Raw genomic sequence first — 18,120 nt, 5'->3', positions numbered from 1 at the left:
CGTTTACGAAGGACGTTTTTGCCGTGAGGTGCTTTATGGATTCCATATTACGTCGAGAATTTGAGGTCGCAGGTCCGTCAACATCCGTCTTGGCAGCCGCGGAGTTCCGTGGATCGTTCCGACCTGGTGTGAGGGACAGAGGTCGAGGGTAGTGGACCTTCGAATTCAGCGACCCTTCCTGGGTGGGGCCTTTCGTGGATCATAACTAATGATTCGAATTGTAGTAGAATTTACAAGCAAAGCCTCATTGATATGCGGAATCAATTTGGGCCGTCGATTGCGCGTTTGCAATGGTATAATTTTGGGTGGGATTAAATGTATCTCGTCGTGTAAGATATCAAGCAGAGGTGAGAGTACTCTGTATCGCCGGAGATGAATCGTGTTACGCAGGTTCAGTGTCGCGCCCGTGCGGAACTAGGTAGGGGCTCATTCATATTCAATCGCAATATCCTGCCCTGTCTGCCTTGATGTTCTGACCTACTACTTGCCGTGCTTTATCTGAACTAACACGCTAACACATAGCTGCCCTTATAGAGCTCATCAGGCGCTCGCTATAGAAACGGAGGCTGAGCGTTTTCCAGCTAGACCGCATAATACTCGTCGTAAGACACTAGTATTTTATAATCGCTATTAAGTTTCAAAGACAAGCCGACCCGCACTAGCAAGTGGCTCTCCTGTTTCGTGAGTTAATGGAGTAACCCTCTCTGGTACAAATTAAAACAAATCAATCAACATCCCTCCCCGACCGCCGACTACTACGTTCAGGTGACCGCTAACATCCCACCCTTTCATCACTATCAACTATCGATGGGTTAATCTTCGCACAGGTTAAACTGTGGAGAATCCTATTGAGTACTTCCGCCAACCGTGTGATTTAATCTGACTCGACTATCAAATAACTGCAAAACCTTTGTTTTGTTCATAATAGCACCCGCTCATGGCATGCAATACACCGATCGTTGGCTTCATAATTAACTAATAATAAACATTTGAAAATGATGAACAACAAATAGCGTAACTAGGACGCTCGGATATTGGAAACAATTAATTTGTTTCGATTTGCTGGCCCAGTGGTATATTTGGTCATTACGAGTTTATAATATCAATATCTTTCGGTGTTCGCTTGTCATCGTACACTTTACACGATTGAAATCGGGGAAATTCGGAGGTTTGATGACGGATCAAATCGACTCATCAACTTTTTTCCTCTTTCGTCAAAACGAGCATGTGCTTAGGGTCCACAGCGCTGAGCTGAATTTATAAATGAGAGTTCGTTATGTAACACGCGTATAATAATTCTTTCCAAACTTCCGACGCAAGTTTTTCAATCTTTGCGATGCGAGCAACTTTTTGATTATCGACTGCGATTTTTTGGATGCATGCCATGCGAGCACAGACAATAAATGCAAAACGAAACCGCACGTGCATCGAAATAGCCTTTCCAAACAAGCCCTTTATTTATTAATTAGTTTTTAATTTTCTCGACAATAGGGGCAATCTCTCGCCGTTATTACACCTAAATTAGCCACATCATTACTCCATCTTTTAAAACAACGAACCTAAAATACCACTGAAGAGGATTAAATTACGAGCTTCAATTTAGCAGTTTGAATACCGTCGTGCAGTTTGACTAGACAGATTCCACACGCCAGTGTGAACACATTATGCCAAAACTTCGCAATTTGCATAATCTCATTGTAAATTATTGATCAAAGGAAATGCATAATACGTGCATTACGGTTTACAAGTTTATGCTCCGGTAACCGCCAGGTTTTCCAAATTGTTAATCCTGCAAACACTAATTTTCGAAACTGGGACGCGCTACAATTTTACATCACACGTTACACCAGGAACCAGTATGCGCTGTATTGTTTTCAAATCCCCCTTCACTTGAGACGTTGAAGTTAAATACATGATTTGGTGCCGTGACCAGTATGCGCTGTAATAATTTCGTACTCTCGTACAACGATTTGTGTTACACTGGGGCGTAACGATTTCTCCCGAGAACTAGTGTGTTACAACCTGGATGTGGTGCTGGAGCCCGGTTGCGCTGCAACATTTTCGAGAATTTTGTCGCGCTTGCAACAGTTTGCGCTTACATTCGCGGAAAGTGTATCAATCACGGCATCAAGTCTTTTTTTGTCGGAGACTGTTCGAGATGTTATCTCGAACACGTGCCGGCCAGTCGTGGTGGTTAAATTTGGTTCGTTTCCCAAAAATGAATTCAAGCGGGGTTTGCGAGTGCAGGAATCTCAGTTATTTTTATTGTTGTGTTGATGAAGTACTTGAACATGCTGCTTTTAAACACCTGACGCCAATATCGCGTTACACTCGTTGCACAAGATTCAACGCAAGTGATTTTTGTAAATGATAAAGCACTCACGCAAACAATAATGTTTCCCCTTTTAAAGTCACTTAATTTGCGGGAATTATTATCCACACGAAACTCGGATTGGTCTAGAGTTGTGGTGCAGCGGTAGTTTGAGCCCGTTTTTGGCGATCCGCTCCAGACGGAGCGGAATGAATCCGCGACCTTTCGAGTGGTAGTTTAAATATTACATCGAGTTGTTTCGTCACTTTATCTGTCATTCTTCATTCTAGTGGAAATAATTGGATTGCCTTTTTATGTTTGTTTAAATGTCACTTTGTCGAGCGGAATGAAAGACGGAGAATTTTGGGCAATCTATTCAGATTATCGCGGGTGTTTGGAAAATTCGAGTGCGTTTTGGTGGACGAATCGATAGTTTGGCTTTTGACCTTCGTGGGGCAGGCGGCACGCTATAACGCCCTTATTAACACTTTTATCGTTTAATTGCCTCGAAATAGTTTTAAATAAGATAATTATAGCGTAGTTCCTGAATGTGCGCTGTTTTCAGGTTGGCATCGTCTATAGTCTAAGTGTTTACTGCATTTAACATAAGGACATAAATATTTATGATAATTGCGATCTGACACGCCACCGTTAATTTAGTAATTGTAGCTAAATGACTAATTACGTTGGAAAAGTGTGCTAATTAGGCGTGCGTTTATGTATGATTTCCGCTTTAGACCACACGGTGTGTTATTAAGACAAAATTTAATTACGAGTGTTAAAAAAGCGGCAATTAAGTCATTATCGTCATCGGAGTACAGTGTCCCATCAAGAGTGTAATAAATTTTGTGATTTTAATTAATATTATGTTAATTAATAAGTGACTTTGATAAGAAATTGTGTTTGCCTTAATTAATACAACCGTAAATTAGCTACGTATTGTTGACGTATTAATTAGATGAGCCGAAAAGAGCAAAAACTGAACTCTTTCCCTTCGCGGTTCAAAAGGGCAAGTCTCCATAAATTTGCCGAGTTAAGGGAGTTGCTCTATAATTTACATTAAAAAAGTTAAACCTCGAGCCGAACGGAAGCGGAAATTCGCATTCGCCTTGAGACCTGCCGCATCCTTGTCGCCGTTTGATCAAACGCCGAAATATAGGAAAAAAAAAAACGTTTTAATCGATTTACAATTAAAACCTCGCTGGTATTGAGGAGTCCGTGAAGTTGTTAGTCAGAAAGTCGGAAAGGAGTCGCGGTACTAAATGTTCCCGGGGCGTTCCTTGACGTATGACGAATAAAATAAGATTTTTAAAGGAGTATTTGAGAGCGATGTCGGGCCGTTTTGCGAAAAAAACCGGAGTTAACAAATGACAAACTGTAAAGCGCAAAAAGTTTAGAAGACTTTATTTATGACAAATTATAAACATGCATATTATGAGGAGCGATGCGTTCCTCCGGGAGCGGTAATTTTGAGTATATCTCGGTCGGGACGATCGCATTGGGCAATTCTCCCCTTTTGTCTTGCGCCGAGCCAAAAGAACATGGCACCAAATGTTCACAAATAAATCATGTCTATACCGTGAAGCAGCGACTAAGTGTTCGACTAGCTCAACCCCAGGCCGGCAGATACATATCTCGATCTACTAATTACTTTTTCCAAGCTGCTGTTGGATTAATTAAAATGTAGTGGTGCCGAGTTAAGGGACATGCTAGATTCTAGACAAGGCCCAGAGATTAATGCCTCGAATTTATCATTTCGCCGCCCCTCCCTCGCGCCGCCCGATAAAACTTATTGATGATGATTTATCAAACTCCTTTTCATAGCTCATTTTAATCGTGGATAAATATTTCACTTAAATAAAAAACAAACGCCACTTCACCCGTTCTTCTTTTATTAAATTCGACTCAATCGCTCATAGCGGAATAATGGAAATACACGCATTTGCATATTTTTTATAACGGGTGTTCCAGGAGATTGGAAACCGGGATTTACCGCGCCAAAACGCTTCATATTTTTTCCGACTTCTGCCGACGCACGCACGCACTCGGGACCGTCCACCATCTTTATTGTTTTAACGGCAGCCCCGGAAATACGACTAGAAGTCGCGCCGACCTTCAAACAGCGCGCGACAGAGACGTTGCCGAATCGCACTTTGGTACTTTTAATAAAATACTTCTTTGAGGTTTAAAAGCGATTGTAGATCTTTTGCGATGTTGCATTCACGTCGCGAGTTCTAGTGTTGAACTATAAATATCCGTAAGGTCTGGTAAATATTCAGATTGTAGCATTATTTATTTTTTAATATTGTCACAGTTAGCAACAAGTTGCAAAACCGACCGCCCTCTTTTTTCTCAGAGAGTAGGCCAATATCAGTCTTGTCTTATCAAGTACTAGCCCCGCCCACCCACCCTCTCTTTTTTTAGAAGATATGTTACTTGCCAAAATCGGTCATATCTAAGCAGGTACTAGCCTCACCCACCCACCCTCTTTTTTTCTTAGAGGATATGCCATTTGCCAAAATCAATTTTGTCTTACCAGGTACTAACCCCGCCCACCCGTCCTCTATTTTCTTAGAGGGATCTCATTGGCCAAACACAATTTTATCTTAGCAGGTACTAGCTCTCTGAGAAAATAAAAGCGCGGATGGGCGGGGCTAGTACGTGCCAAAATAAGACTGGTTTTGGTAAATGACCTACTGTCTAAGAAAATAAAGAGCGGGTGCTAAGACAAAAATGATATTGCCAAATGGTATACCCTTGAAGAAAATAAAGGGTGGGTGGGCGGGGCCAACACAATTGCTAAGATAAGACTGATTTTGCCAAATGATATACCCTATACCCCTGTATTTTCTTAGAAGGTGTGTTATTTGGCAAAATAAGTCTTATCTTAGTAAGTACAGCCCTGTCCACTTGCCCTTTATTTTCTTAGAGAGTAAGTCATTTGCCAATCTCCATCTTATCTTAGCAAGTATTAGCCCCAATCGCGAGCCCTCTTTTTTCTTAGAAAGTAGGTCATTTGCCAATATCAGTGTTATCTTAGCAAGAACTAGCTCCGCCCACCCACCCTCTCTTTTCTTAGTAGTATGTCATTTGCCAAAGTCGGTCTTATTTAACCAGGTACTAGCCCCGCTTACCAATCTTGTTTTTTCTTAAAGGATATGTCAGTTGCCAAAATCCTTTTTATCTTAGCAGGTACCAACGCTGCCCAGCCGCGCTTTATTTTCTTAGAGGGATCTCATTTGCCAAAATCAGTGTTTGTTAACAGGTACTAGCCCCAACCGCCCGCACTGTTTTTTTTTTTTTTTAGAGAGAAGGTCATTTGCCAACATCAGTCTTATCTTAGCAGGTACTAGCCCCACTTCTCTTTTCTCAGAAGGTGTATCATTTGCCAAAATCAATTTTATCTTAGCAAGTACTGATGACTAACTTTTACAAAAAAAAAGATCAAAATTTGGAACATTACGAGCTTACTTATATGCACAAGGCAGGAATTTTGAACATCTTCTCTAGTGTTTAGTTGGTTATGCTTTAATAGATTTTTCTTTTATTAGGTTTATTTTTGTTTATAATTCATAAATGTCTTATTAATGTTAAACAGTATAAATAATGTTAATTATGTTTAAATATTGTTTTCCAGTGATCGTTTATTAATGAGGCGATTATGCACACACTAACAAAAAACATTTTCACTAGTATTTCTAACAACAAATTAGAAATTCGTGAACGCGTACTACTTTTAAGCCGAAACGGAGCTCCGAATGCTCCGCTGTTGCTGCCACCAGGCCCAAACCAAAACTGAACACAAAGGACCGAAAAATGCAACCTTTGCTCAGGTAGCTCACGTGACAGTGATGTCATCGTACGTCACGATCAGATTGCAAAAATTATTTTTCATATTTTGGCCCGAAAGTTGCACATTATTGGGGTAAATTTAACAATGTTTAAACGAATTGAATTGTTTTTAATAACTTCATGTTTGTAGGAAAACCGTTTTCGATTTAATTATGTCAAATTAATACTTATCATATTCAAACAGTATATAGTCAATCATGTTAATTATGGCTAAATATTATGTATTTATTTATTTATTATCGTTCGAATCCAGTAAAACGTCAAATTTAACACAGTATGAAGTAAAATAAATGTAAATAACACATTGGATTTTTTTTTACGCTTTCGTGAGCTCGCTTTTGTTACTAATAATACAAAGGAAAATGGTTTTAAATGTGTTCTCTCAACTCTTACTATATTTTTTTAGAAAATTTATTAGACGGGCAGATATACAGTGCATCTTTTTTAAAAGTGACCATAGGGATTCCCATGTTAAATATTAGACCCCATGTTAACTTTTATTTGTTAGGGTGAAAACTCAGAGATGACTTTGACGGTGGGAATAGCCCAAGGGTTCTACTTTCATTTCCATTACCACTTTTTGCAGTAAATTGTTAATTTCTGCTTTAAAAGGTGAACATTATTTTGATTACAAAGTTTAGGTACATCATAGGAGGTTTTGACTTATCATGTTGACTTGTCATTTTTGACAGCATAATTTTAATTTAATTATTAAACACCTTTGTTACAGTTTTTAGAAAAGAAACGGAGTGATGGAATTCAAACATAAATGAAAAAAATAAAAGATAATTTAACTGAAATTGCGTTTTTGATGTCCACGATCGAGACAACCTATTTTTATAAATGTGTTATAAAATGTTTGAATTCTGCCCTTGCCGAGTATGGGAGGATGTGAAAATGCTGCAGCGGAATTTTGCGCAATTTTTCCTGTCGATAAGCCTTTAATGTATCCAGTGACCATTTCTGCTTTTTCTTTAACTGTGTACTGCCTCATGTTGACGAATTCCGGTCAGTAAAAGTGGTAAAAACCGAAGTAGGAGCCAATTAAGAACTGAAGTGGGTAGGAAATATCAATGAGACCAGCGGTCTTTCAATAGCTCGTAAATGAAGAGATTTAGTAAAGTTTCCTAGAACAGTACAGTCTAAGTCTTCAATGAAAATTTTAGTTTGTTAACGTAATTAGGTAGGTAGAATTTTAAATCGGATCGACATTTTTACTATGAAATATAGATAGAATACGCTATATTCCTTTCTCGCTGCAAGACAGAACAAATAAAAGAATAGCATAGAATAGAAAGCCGAAAATCCGGAGATCAAAGAGTGAATTTTAAAACACATAAAAACGACTTCTTTTTGGAAAAGCTTATTTACTTAAATATTATTCTGTAACGTCCTACGATGTGGAATGGAGTTTCTTAATGTACAAAAGTATATTAGATAATAACCGAAAAATGTTGTTGGTTAAAACTAAAGGAAACACAACTATTATTTGAAATAAAAATAGATAATATCAAGAACTTGTGCTATATATTAAAAATATTCATTTTAAATAAGTAAATTATGTTAATAAACAATAAAACCACAAAAATCTTTTTTTAACACAAATTATATTTCAATAAATTTTCAGTAGTGAGTTATCGATATACTTAATTGTATTTACATCATAAAATATGAAAGAAAATGCCTTATTTTTGAGTTTATGCGGCATATGTTACCCGTTTTTAAGACATATATGAATGCATATGTTTTGTCTTTAGTATATATCTGCCCCTTTCTAGTCTAATAAATGTTCTAAAAAAATATAGCAAGTTTTGAGAAAACGCATTTAAAACCATTTTCCTTTGTATTATTAGTAACAAAAGCGAGCTCACGAAAGCGTAAAAAAATTTTCCAATGTGTTATTTACATTTACTGATTTCTGTCTATTAAATGCCTATTTACATTTATAAAAGTTGGCTGGTAGGAAAGTCATAACTGTATCCTGTATGTAAAATCGGTAGCGTAATAATATTACCTTACCGAAATGTCAATTGTCAACATTTGTCAAGGAATTGAAAAGCAATGAATGTGAAAAGCAATAATGTAAGTAACTTTACCGGTTTTATTTGAACTGCTTAATCCTTGACTGGCTACATTTTTAAGATTTTCGGACAATACGTCGCCTAAATCCATCATTTTTCTAATTCTGTTAAAAACAATTTTTTGAGTAAACAACGAAATGTAACTATGACATCGAAATATATCATGCAAACGTGATCAACCAAATTTATTTATTTTTTAATTAATTTTTGAATGATTGGATTAAAATGGGCACAAACCGATAAAATCTTGAACACACTATGGGTGTAAACGGTGCCTATGGCACTATTTACATTCCTAGGTACGTTAATAGCCATTATTTTACTTCATTCTGTGTCAAATTTGACGTTTTACTGGATTCGAACGAGTCCGGTAAAATTGAGCCTAAAAGGACAAGTCCTGTAAAGCGTTACTATGTGTTTAAACATTTGATGCTGATTTGCACGAATAAACAAATTAAAACATTTACCAAACAGCGGTTGCTAACGATGTCAGAAAAAGTGACTCGATTTGAACTTTTTCTCAAAATAGTAATTATTTTATCGAATAAAAATATATGTTGATAGTATGAAATAAAATCCATAACGACATACCTCCATTAACTCTTTTCGCAGTACTCGTTTCGCCTGTGGGTTGAGCTACCTATCAGGCGCGTCCCCAGGGTTGCGGATAGGGGGAGACCGGCATTGTCTGGGGAAGGGGGTCTGGGGAAGGCGGATATGCCCCCGGGAACTAAACACTCCTGGGGGTGGTGGAAGTCCGACCTGGATTTTTCCCTTCTCCAGATATGTAGGTTAGGGCTGAGGCTCGTCTTGCCTGGACATGCCTTGGTGGTTGTCGGCTTAGACGGCCGCGAAGGCGGTTCAGTAGAGGAGGGCTGGAATTAAACGTGCCCCCCCGGGATTAAACCCCTGGTGTGGGGTCGTCAAAACAGCCCCGCGGACAAGCTCCCGCGTGTTTGTGCCGTGCGTGGAGACCCGTAAGGTGGGATGAAGGAATCCTGGAGGTTGAGCCCCCCTTTGTGCAGTGTGTCACCAAGGCTGGGCAACACGCCTCTTTGGCCTGGATTTCCACCAAAACGGGAGGTCGAGACTAACCCATCTCAGATCAATCGGCTGTGTCGTCGGGTCAGACCGCCGACAGGGTGAGTCCTTGGGGGAAGTGTAGTCTGAGCACGAGTAGCCTCACTAGTTGAGGCTGCGTACTGCAGGATGAGCTTCCCTGGGGGCTATATCCTTCTGCTAGCCCTGACGTCGAAGTTCGGCGTCCCCTTGTTGGACTCCGTGGTGGGTGGGGACGCAGGAGGACGAAATCAAAATCCAGATTATGGAAATCGACACTAAAAAAACCACTGAGGAGGTGCCTTCGGGTGCACCTCAAACAGAAAACCCAGCCAATGTGGGTTCGCAGCCTCCTAGGAGGAAGCGAATCTGCGGGGCTGAGGTAAAAAGGCGGAGGAAGGCTCGTTTGCAGGCGGAGGCGGCGAATACCGACCCGCCGAAACCGGGTCCATCCTCCTCCGGGATAAACCCCAAGGGTAAAGGGCAGGCTACGATAGCCAACCCTAAACAAACCGCGGGGAAAAAGACCTCAGGGTCAAAGAAGAGAGTGAGGTCTTCAACCTCCACACCTCCGGCAGCTGAGAAGCAAAAGAGGATGAGGAGGCAGGAGACTACCTCTAGAGAACAGAGCTACAGGGAGGCGGCTGCAAGTCATCTCCGTGTAGCTGTGATTGATGTGCAGCATCCACTTGGTAAGCTGACTGCTGGCCAGGTGGAGATAGTACAAAAGGGCCTGATGGGAGCGCTGGACAGGCAACTGGACCAGTGCTTGGCATCGGGTAGACAAGCAGCCACTTTCAGGGGCATGAAGTACACAGGGGAAGTCCTAAGGATAACCTGTGAAGACGAGTTGTCCCTGAAATGGCTACAACAAACAGTGCGCTCCCTAACACCCTTGTGGGAGGGCGCACAACTTAACGTGGTCCCCTTGGCTGAGCTACCAAGGCTGGTGAGGGCGACCTTGTGGATACCGGGACCACCGGTGGATGCAGGAGTCGTACTTCGCCGCCTGGAGGGTCAGAACCAATGGGCCCACGTCAAAAAATGGCTTCTTTTCCATCGCGAGGCCAAACCCGAGGCTGCCTCTCCAGGCAACCTCTTTGTGTTTGGTCTTGGGATGGAAGAGGCCAAGATAATCAGGGAGAGAGAGGGCAGAATCAATTATATGCTGTCCTCTTTCAACCTGAAACTCAAGGAGAACGAGGCGTCGGCTCAGGAAGGGCAGACCCCTATGGAAGAGGTAGAAACCCCAGGGGAGGAAGCCTCTACCAGTGGGGGCAGGCCCGCCTGAGACATGTGCCTCGTGTCTCCTAGGACAATTATGGGATTTTTGGTTGCAGAGATGGCGCTGCAGCAGATAAATTTCATTCAGATTAACCTGCAGCATTGTCGCATGGCGACGACTGTTTTGTGTCGTCGTCTAGACAAGATGCAGAACACTATAGCAATAATCCAAGAACCAAGGATTGTAAAATCCAGGATCGCAGGGTTGAGCAATTTAAATGGCACTGTTGTTTCAGGTACCACAATAGAATCTCCAAGGACATGCGTCTACATTCCGAGGAAAATTAAAGCCGTTCTCCTACCTCAGGTCAGCTCCAGGGATGTGACTGCGGTAAATGTTAAGTGTAACATAGGTAGAGGCGAAGAGCAACTGGTAATACCATCCGTGTACTTACCACAGGGAGCACAGGAACCATGTCCGACATGGGAAATGGCGAACTTGGTGGAACACTGTGATACCGGAAATATAAACCTCATCATCGGTGCCGATGCAAATGCCCACTGTCTGTTGTGGGGGAGCAAAGACACTAATGATAGAGGAAGAACACTAGCTGAATATCTTTTATCAACAAATCTAGAGATTCTCAACCGAGGCTGCGAACCAACTTTCGTAACATCACGTAGTCAGTCAGTAATAGATATTACACTGGCTACATGGGATATCTCACAATATATAATGGGATGGCACGTCTCTAAAGAGGCGTCAGTGTCAGACCATAGATGGATCATGTATACATCAAAATGTATAGACATGGAGATAAAGACGTACAGGAACCCTAGGCTGACGAACTGGGCTTTATACAACGAAGAACTGGACGACAGACTGGGGACCTCCGTGCAGTCTATACCAACAGAATACAGTTCGACAGAAGACATAGAGAAAACCTTGACCATTATCAACGACTCTCTAATGTCAGCGTATGAGAAAAGTAGCCCCCTAAAGAAGGAAGGTCTGGGCAAAGGTACACCATGGTGGAACCGAAGGCTCAGCCTACTTCAATCGGGGCTAAGAAAACTTTTCAATAGAGCAAAAAACACTAAGAAAACTGAAGACTGGGAAGCCTATAAAGAGCACCGGAAAGAGTTTAAGAAAGAATTAAGAAAGAGGAAACGGGAAACGTGGAGATCCTTCTGCAGCGACATAACGTCGACTGCTTCGGCCGCAAGGCTGAAGAGAGTTCTCTCGAAGGACCACACACATCAACTAGGTTTCCTAAAGAAAGAAGATGGCACCTTTACAGCCACCTTAGAAGAGTCCGCAGAACTTTTGCTGCAGACCATGTTTCCAGGCAGCACACGGACTACCTCCCATTCCAAAAGGGATGTAGTCGGTACTCAACCTTCTCCGAAGGACTGGGCGCTGGCTGCAAAGGTAGTCACGGAGGCAAGACTGGAGTGGGCAGTGGACAGCTTTTCCCCATACAAATCTCCAGGAGTTGACGGTATTTATCCCGCCCTCCTGCAGAGGGGAATGAGCAGACTACGCCCTATTTTGTTGCCAATGCTTCGGGCGTGTCTGGCTTTCAGCTACATACCGAATGCATGGCGAAAAGTAAAGGTTATCTTTATACCTAAGCCAGGACGACAAGATTACACCTTGGCTAAATCCTACAGACCAATTAGCTTAACATCATTCTTGCTGAAAACGCTAGAAAGACTAAGCGAAAAAGAGATTCGGGAGACTGCTTTGAGCAAGCAACCTCTACATCCGAACCAACATGCCTACATCCAAGGAAGATCCACCGATACGGCCTTACACACAGTTGTAAACCGTATAGAGTGGGCGATGGAGAACAAACTCTTCACCTTAGGAATGTTTTTGGATATTGAAGGAGCGTTTGATAAAACGACCTTCAAAAGCATAGAACTAGCCCTACGAAAGCACGACGTGGACCCCACCCTAAGTAGGTGGGTGGCCAGTATGCTGAGGAATAGGGAAGTAATGATTAATGTAGGTGGCACTGAGATCGAGGCTGTTGTAGACAGGGGATGTCCTCAGGGAGGAGTTCTCTCTCCTGTACTGTGGGATACTGTCGTTGACAGCCTGATACGACGCCTCAATGATCTTGGCTACCACACAATTGGATACGCGGACGATCTGGTCATTCTGCTAACAGGAAAAAACGCAGATACATTATGTGAGATAATGCAAGCTGCAGTAAAAATAGTCGAGGAATGGTGCAACAGACATACCCTCTCCGTTAACGGAGAAAAGACGAAACTAATCCTGTTCACCAGGAAAAGGAAAATTGGCACACTACAGATGCCAAAAATATTTAACACAACGCTTCAACTTTCGGACGAAGTCAAATACCTGGGAGTTGTATTGGACTGGCGACTGAATTGGAAGAAGCATGTAGATGATAAAGTAGAAAAGGCACGCTCGGCTCTTTGGCAATGTCGTAGGGTGGTGGGAAGGTCGTGGGGTTTAAATCCCAAGATCGCCCTCTGGATCTACACGGCAATAGTCAGACCGATGCTGTGCTATGGAGCTTTAGTTTGGTGGCCCAGAGCCAGACAAAAAACAACAGCCCTGCAACTTGAACACGTTCAGAGAATGGCGTGTCTCAGTGTTACAGGAGCAATGAGGACCACTCCCACAGCGGCTCTGGAGACTCTCCTTTGCTTAGCACCTCTTAACCTTTACATAGAGGAAGCGGCAATGACGACGTCTCTAAGACTTCACTCTCTGGGAGTATGGAACAAGCAAGGCCGCACAACGAAGCACACTCGGATCTTAACGGAGGCGTTCAACAGAATACCCTTGTTGAGGATGGGTTGTGACCGAATGGGCACAAAATTAATATATGAGAAGACATATAGAATATCAATGAATGATAATTCAGAAGGACGAGCCGACATAGATATCTATGTCGATGGTGCCAAAACAGATAGTGGTTCAGGAGCCGGCATCTACTCCGAACAACTGAACGCACAAATCAGTGTACCTCTCGGCACCCACACGTCTGTCTTACAAACAGAACTGATGGGAATAATGCTGGGAGCTAGAATCATTGCTGAACGTGAAATCGGCAACAAATCAATACGCATACTTACTGACAGCAAGTCTGCACTACTAGCCCTGGACAGCTGTATGGTTCGATCCGGGCTGGTTTGGGAGTGCAGACAAACGCTAAAGTATGTAACGCAGAGGAATAGTGTGGAACTTTGTTGGATCAAAGGACACAGTGGCAACGAAGGAAACGAGAGGGCAGATGAGATGGCGAAGCGAGCCGCGCGCATGCCCTTCTGGGGACCCGAACCGGCAATCACGCCTTCGGTCGCCCTCTCGAACGAACTCGTAAAGCAATATACCCATAGACGCCATGAGCAGATATGGGCGACGTTGAGCAGCTGTCGGCATAGTAGAGCTTGTATGGCGACACCAGACCGTAAGTTGACAAAATTTTATCTCTCACTTTCAAGGGACAAACTGCGTAAACTGGTAGGATTCCTTACGGGACATTACCAGTTTAACAAACATCTACATACGATAGGGGTAGTAACAGACCCAATCTGTCGTGGATGCAATGAAGAAGAGGAAACAGCTGAGCACATTCTTCGTGAATGTCCAGCCCTAGCCTCCTACAGGGAATCCATACTAGGGGACATCTGGCCTAGTATGGCAAATATCAGGGAGTTTCCACCCTCTGCATTACTCAAGTACATTCAAGCAGTTGGATGGCTTGACGAGTAGAGGAGCGGGAAAACACCCTGATATGGACTTGGGGAAGGTACAATGGGCCCAAAGGCGAGGCCTAAGTGCCGGCTGGCTGCGGTCAGCCCCCATAAATTAAAAATCCAGAATCCAGTACTCGTTTCGAAATTAAAGACTCGGCCCCCTACGGTCGCCTCGTTCTGAAACATTTCACCCGTACTGTAAAAGTTGAGTTACCGGACCATATTTATAATAACGTTATTTACTATTTACGTTCTCATTAGCACTAACAAGTAAGTATTTAAAATAACAAGCAATAATTTGTTTGTATTATTTATTCATTATAATAATCCCATTTATTTATCAGAAACTTTTAAACGAAATAAAATCTAACTGACTAGAAATAACGGCAGAGTTGTGTTAGGCTCATCTGGCAGCGTTGTAAATTATCTAAATGCCTACTATGCAATTTTTGCACATTTTTTTCCTCGCCCTCTATTCAGTGGTAGATTTACCAGCTGTATTGTTGCTGTTATGTGGGTTGCCTATGCACCCGATTGGGGTCCAAGCTATTCGCCGGCGATTGACGGCCAAATGTTGGTGCGCCATCTCTTGTTCGCCGGCCTTTGGTCTGTGCGCTCCAAACAATAGCACGGGTCTGTCTGTATGTATTTAGTCAATGGATAGTGTACTTGGGTGAAAAGTTGAATAAGCTTGCACATGAAATTTATAACCGCTAAACATTGTATAAACATCAAAAATTTTGTTCTATAATTAGCAATTTGAAAACTAATAATATAAGATGTTGCTTGTTCAGCATCGACAAAACTGAATTCAAATCATATTCTTAAAAAAATTTAATTCAATGATACAATGACAACAGGAAGTAAGGTGGAGTGACAGTTATAGCAATTCCAGGCAAAATTTGATACCAACTGAAATACTAACTAAATTTCAAAAAGTGGTGGATTTTTTATCGTCGAGGTTGGTAGTGTGTTACGCGGCAAATTCTTTTTTGTTTGTAATTGAATGACAGATTCTTAACACATGACAGATTTTGAATATTTGAAATGTTAAAATGACAGGAAGGCAAATAAATAAATCCCTGTAGAGCAATATCACTAACCTTTTTCAATAAAAAAAAAAAAATTGAAGGGCATAAAATTGATAATATAACTGATGTGTAAAAAACGCGTTTCGTATCGGTGGGCTTTTTTTGCATGCTGATTGGTTGATAGGTGTTTAAAGGTTGCTCCTTGAAGCAATTACGTTTATGGCTGCCGCATATCGCCTGTTCCACGGAAATCAATTTGTCGCTGTTTGCGACAAAATCTCGTTTTTATAAAGGTCTCAAGGTGTGATTGATGCCTGTAACTGTGTCCCACTATTTGTGAAAATGAAATCGAGCAGAGCAAAAAATTGAGGGAGTTTTACATATAACGGTGTACTTCACTCTCACTGTCGTCGTTAACGTCATGAGAAAACCCGCGTCAATTTTTTTCGCTTTTTTTTTATTTTTGAAAACTGGAAACGAAACGAGAGCGACATACATTCATGTTTCAAAGTAAATATAAGAGAGCATGACGGAAGTGTTCGAGGAGAAGGCAGCGTCGCTGCTGAAACGTGTCAGCGGTGTTTCGTGTAGTGGCTCGCTTCGCTCGCCGCTCGTTATGCTTAGTAGTCATGATGATAATTGTGACGGTGAAATGCGTTTGAGCCGTCGGCGCGGTGTTTAAAGCGGAAGGCCGCAGAGGCGGAGGCGCGCCTACCGTTTAGCATAAATTAGAGTGTTCGGAATATGCATGAAATTTTGCGGGCTAGTGGCGGCTTCGGAAGATGGAGTAGTAGTTTTGTGGGCTCGTGCGAGTTGTGTTTATGTGGGGATAAGGCGATAGAAATGAGCGTCGATTGACGTGTACATTTAATTTTTATCGTCCAAGTTGGAGACGTGTCGTCGTAACACACGTGTAGCAAGTTCGTCGAGAGTTGTCACGTATCGGTACCGTTAAGTTGTTCCCGGCTTTCGTTGTAATGCTTTTGAAGGCGGCACTTATTACGGCGTACTTCTCTAAGACCTGCTAAATGCTATCACGTGCCTCATTAGCTCCCCTATTTGCGAATCATTCATATTTACGTGTACATGCATCGCTTTAAACGTAAAGTGAGATAATTCCCTGACAAGGCGCTGCATAATTACACACTTAATATTAATTCGTTTACACTTCCCCAATTTATAACGAAACCGTAACCGTGAAAAACTCAATTTTGATAAGCTCCTCTGAAAAAACACTTTATGCGCTCGCGGAACATGCTTAAAATCTTAAGGAATTCGGTAAACAAGCGAAGCGCAAACTCAATAAACAGTTTCCTTAAATTAATAGCAAAATAAATCAATTACACGTTTTTCAGGGCTTAATCGTTATTTATTCTGTTTATTTGCTGTCCCGAGCAATAAATCGAAAAGCAAATGAAATTCCATCTTGTTTTATCTCGGATCGATCACATTTTTATTTAGCTCGGATCACCTTGATCTACCGTTTACATTTTCTCGTTAGTTTTAACTGACCCGGCGCATCCGCCATTTTTGAATTGTCAATCAGGTGATTCCATGTCAAAGGTTGGTAGTTTCGGGGGCAATAAATCTACGAAATGGTATTAGTGTACGTGATGCAGCAAGTACGAGATCGGAGCGGACCGATACGCAATAAATTGTTTTTTTTTTAGCCGGGAAACAATGTCACCGGAAAATATGAAAATACCAAAGTTGAAATACAAGTTGTAAGTTTCGCATAAGTCGAGGATTTTTGACTCGGAAAGTTTAAATAAAACGGTTTTATATAATAGGATTTGGAAATATCGGTATAAGGAGACGGGAAAGTTAAATAAGTTGTATGTGCGAAAAAATGATATCGAGACAAAGCTCGAAAATTATGAGGGCTTTTAAAATACTTTGCATCTTATTTTTGCGCGGAAGGCGGAAATAAATTTATGGTTGCTTATATAAACTTTTGCTGGATGCACGAGCCATAATAAAAACTTAGTTTTAGGTGACGGTAATTAGTTTGTCATTTTATTTTTCCGAGAAAAATGTCGTGCCGTACTTCGGGTCGTTATTATACATAGAGTTCCTTCGCGGAGTTTCGTCGGCTAACTTCATATGCAACATCACGACGAATGTAATTTAAATTTTTCAAATTGAATTTGGAAAGTTCGAATGTAATCTTTGCCCCAGAATTTTCCGAAACAGAAGTCGTTACAACTTACTTTCGTTAAACTCGCAGGCTCGATGTTTACTGGCCGAATCATTGTTTCAGTTTGAGGTCGACAGATGAAGGAGACGTTTAAGCTGCTTCTCGGAGAGCACTTAGTGTACGCATTAATTGCTACCGTCTTCGGAGGCGGCAGGATCATCTTATTATAATGAAATGTTTAATCGGGGAAGTTAACCGATATCGACTTGCAAGGCAGCACGCTAATGGATACCTACAGCTAAACAAGCGCGCATTATTCTGAATTAAGCCGAAGAAATCACGGCTTGACGCCGCCAAAAATCCGAAATTTAAAACGACGTCACCGTTTACTTTAACGCAACAAACAGACAAATGCCTTGGCGGTTTGCCACCCTAACCCACTATTTGTGCAATTATCGTTACAAGGAGATGGCGTATGGTAGTTCTGTAAATAATCTAACTAATTTATTTTAATATAAATCAGTATAGAGGGTTCGTTGAAGTGTTTCCTACACGTTGAATAAAAGTTACGGTGCTAAAACGTGAACGTATCCCTATATCAACATACATTAGTGAATTAAAATAAACGTTTATTCTGCGAAATGTGTTGCTCGGGTAATATATCCATTTTCGGTGTCACCGGCA

At 41.6% G+C, this 18,120-nt stretch overlaps 2 protein-coding genes across 3 annotated transcripts in view; both read left to right on the top strand.

Moving 5' to 3' along the window:
• Window positions 1-18,120, top strand: part of LOC135141347 (hemicentin-2-like) — a 240,313-nt gene that overhangs the window by 12,196 nt on the left and 209,997 nt on the right. The window lies entirely within an intron of this gene.
• On the top strand, window positions 13,021-14,134 carry LOC135141586 (uncharacterized). The gene is made up of 2 exons (XM_064072821.1): window positions 13,021-13,961; window positions 14,014-14,134. The coding sequence occupies exons 1-2, from the start codon at window positions 13,064-13,066 to the stop codon at window positions 14,034-14,036; spliced, it is 921 nt and encodes a 306-aa protein (XP_063928891.1). The 5' UTR covers window positions 13,021-13,063; the 3' UTR covers window positions 14,037-14,134.

This window comes from Zophobas morio, unplaced genomic scaffold (genome assembly GCF_036711695.1).
Source record: "Zophobas morio isolate AGI-343-1 ecotype UQ-CSIRO unplaced genomic scaffold, CSIRO_AGI_Zmor_V1 ptg000044l, whole genome shotgun sequence".
In the NCBI taxonomy this organism is placed as follows: Eukaryota; Metazoa; Arthropoda; class Insecta; order Coleoptera; family Tenebrionidae; genus Zophobas; species Zophobas morio.
Note: the sequence above shows the minus strand (reverse complement) of the source record. Positions and strands in the feature narration are given on the sequence as shown.